General features: G+C 32.1%; 1 protein-coding gene across 1 annotated transcript; it reads right to left on the reverse strand.

Annotated features, from left to right (window-relative positions):
* Positions 1-381: 381 nt before the first annotated feature.
* On the reverse strand, positions 382-1,126 carry LOC107006869 (nuclear transcription factor Y subunit B-7). The gene has a single exon (XM_015205387.2). It carries the CDS (start codon positions 1,090-1,092, stop codon positions 505-507), a length of 588 nt encoding a protein of 195 aa, XP_015060873.2. The 5' UTR covers positions 1,093-1,126; the 3' UTR covers positions 382-504.
* Positions 1,127-3,089: the final 1,963 nt, after the last annotated feature.

Below are 3,089 nucleotides of genomic sequence, written 5' to 3' on the forward strand. Positions count from 1 at the left end.
TTTTCTTATATTAACGCTAGTAAGATCGGTAAGTGTTATTCTCAAATGAATGTGTAATTTATTGAAGAAGGTTAAGGAACAAATAATAAAGAATACCTTTTACTTATCATTTCTTAATATAGTTACATGATAAAAATGGGATTGCTAATTCTATATAGGGGAAGGAAGTAATTTGAAAATTCCTTTTAAGATAATCATATCACTATATATAGTTCTAATAATACATAGATCGATGGGTTTTGTTGAGTGGTATATATGTATACACACACATATGAAACTAGACTAGAGAAAAACAAGACAAAAGTAATGGTAAAAGTTGGTGTAATGAAGTATGTTAGACGAATAGAATTTAACAACCCCCATGCTATGTTTGGTACGGTATATAGTAAGAAATAAGTGGAAGTCATACGTATTTGTATAATAATCTTTTGTTTAGTACAATAATATATTAATTACATTACATGATATGACAAAATTAAAGGGAAAAAATAATATATATTATTATTACCAGTGTCCCATAGAATCAAGGTGTTCCTGTTTAGGTAATTGTGAGTTGGGGGAAAAAGGCAAAGGAAAAGGTTGATCTGTTGGAACAAATGAAGTTTGGGGAAGAAGGGGTGTAGGAGAATATACAGTAGTAGTAGTGTTGTATGAAAAATTTGGCTTGATCTGATCTGCAGCATGTTGTTGTTGTTGTTGGTTAACGTGCTTTGGAACATTTAGCTTTTCACCTTCTAATTCTCTATATTTGTTAAGATATTGTTTAAGAGGGAGAACGTAATCTTCAAACCCGAGAATTGTAATGGCCCATATTATGTCATCACCATTGATTGTCTTTCTCTTCTCACGCTGACATTTATCAGATGCTTCTCCAGTAACAAAGCTTATAAATTCTGATACACACTCTTGAACCGTTTCTTTTGCATCTTTCGAGATCTTTCCATTTCCTGGGATTACCTTCTTCATGATTCGACCCACATTAGCTATAGGAAGGAACCGATCTTGTTCTTTATTCATTGGCATTGGCATTGGCATTGGCATTAATGTACTACTACTACTTTCTGCACAATTTCCTCCCCTTTCATCCTCCATCTCCTCTATCTCTACCTTTAATTTTCAAACAAAAAAATAATATATTTTAATATATCATATAACATAACTGGCATTACTACCAATAACTTAGGCATCAAAATTGGAAAATTATAAGGTCCAACATCAATTTCCACTTGTCTACACCCTCAGACTCGTTCTAGTCTCACTTCTAAAATCATGATAATAATTATTTAAAAATACAAAATATTGTGTAATTATAAAGAGTTGTGATCTTTCCTAAAGATTATGATTTTTTCAAAGGTTTGTGACCTTTCCGGTAAAGCACAATAAGAACTTTTTCAAACAACCCTCTGTTTTTTATAAATAGACGGATTTTCTCTCATTTAAAAATAACGAATTTTTGGACTTTTTTTACTACTACTAAATCTAGTATTCTAAGTGTACTTTACTGCCGTTGAGTGGCTCGCTAACACCAGCGTTTTGGGTATCAATACGCTGGTGATTGAGATCATTCTATCATGAGAGGACATACTCCAAATCAAACCTCGAATACTAAAGGGGAATAATTTCCTTAAGAAGACAATGTGCATTCAATGGACTTGATCTTCATTTTGTTTTTCCAGATTCTAGTATGTGTTACAGATTTTATATTTCTGAATTAATTTATGTTCTACTGTTTTTGACTGGTTCATTAAACTTTGGTAACTTTGTGTTTCTGCAAAGTTTGTTGGAATCAGTAAGATTCTTTAAACATAGATTGACAACAATTCTTTTTTAAAAAAAAATTCGTGTATTTTTTCTAATATGTTTTTGATTCTAGTTTCTCCACTAGCTTTAATTTTCTAGTTGTGAAAATGTTCTTAAACTTTGTTGTGTCTTACCAAATTCTTCAAAGTTTTGTTCTAAGTATTTAAGAATACAAGATGAACAACATTCTTAAGGAAATTATTATACTGTTGATATTTCTTGTATTCTTTGATTGGGAGAATCTGAACATGGAAGTAGAAGATAAATGCATTACTTCTCCATAATTCGGCGCTTTGTTCTGCAAAGGTCGAAGTGAGAATGTACCAAAAATATTGGTGGTATTCCGATTAAAAATTACACCATGTAACCTTCTTATTATTTATCTAAGGAGGAAAATAGTTTCTAAATGCTAACAAATTTGATATGTATTAGTGTGTCTTTGTAAAAAGTTCTGCAAATCGTATGTTTTTTGAATGAATTTTTGTTGGCAAATAGTGTTGCCTTTAAAATTCACTAATTTGTAGAATGAGAGATGTATATTTTTGTTTGATAAAATATTATGTTGAAATGTTAGAGTTGGAAGACTATTTGAAAAGAAAAACATTTCTACGTGATAATCTAAGAATATGTTTTATTCTGTTTGGAGAATTTTTTTTTTTTTTTCTACTTTGAATAAATTGGACTGTTCAATTGATTTGAAGAATATGAAATGCAATTGGTTTCAAGTTCTTATTTCCCTATTAGCTTTGGGTAACCTTCGGACACTTGGATTAGTTCTGTACAACTCTCGAAAGTTGTGGTAATATTGTGAACTTCATGGGATCCTCTTCCTTCATTTAAAATATCCCTTCTTTCCCCTTGTCGGGCTTATCGGAGCCTGTTTGGGTTTTACTTTCATATTTTGCACGAGCTTACATGTCGGATTATGGAAGCCCGATCGGGTTCGCTTAGCTACTTCCTTCTCTTTGTGTGTGAGTACGTTGTGTATATACATATTAGATGTTCCGTCATGCTTATTTTTATTAGTATGTTAGATTCTCGCATTTCATATTACTTTTGTCTTTCTTGCTCAGTCGACCTATGATGTTTACATGGTACCTGTCGTTTTGGTACTCATACACTCTGAATCTGTTTTCGCGATGCATGTCCGAGCCCTAGCTATCATCGTTGATTTCGAGCCAGCTGCATTCATACTAGGAGGTGAGGGTGAGCACATAGTGTCCTGGATTTTCTCGTTCTGTATTTATATATTGACTTGTCTTTTGCTTTTTGAGACAGTCTTGTTTCTG

This window comes from Solanum pennellii, chromosome 12, assembly GCF_001406875.1.
Source record: "Solanum pennellii chromosome 12, SPENNV200".
Lineage (NCBI taxonomy): Eukaryota > Viridiplantae > Streptophyta > Magnoliopsida > Solanales > Solanaceae > Solanum > Solanum pennellii.

Coding starts and splice junctions, on each gene's coding strand:
- LOC107006869 (XM_015205387.2), bottom strand. CDS start 1,092: ATGGAGGATGAAAGGGGAGGAAATTGTGCAGAAAGTAGTAGTAGTACA.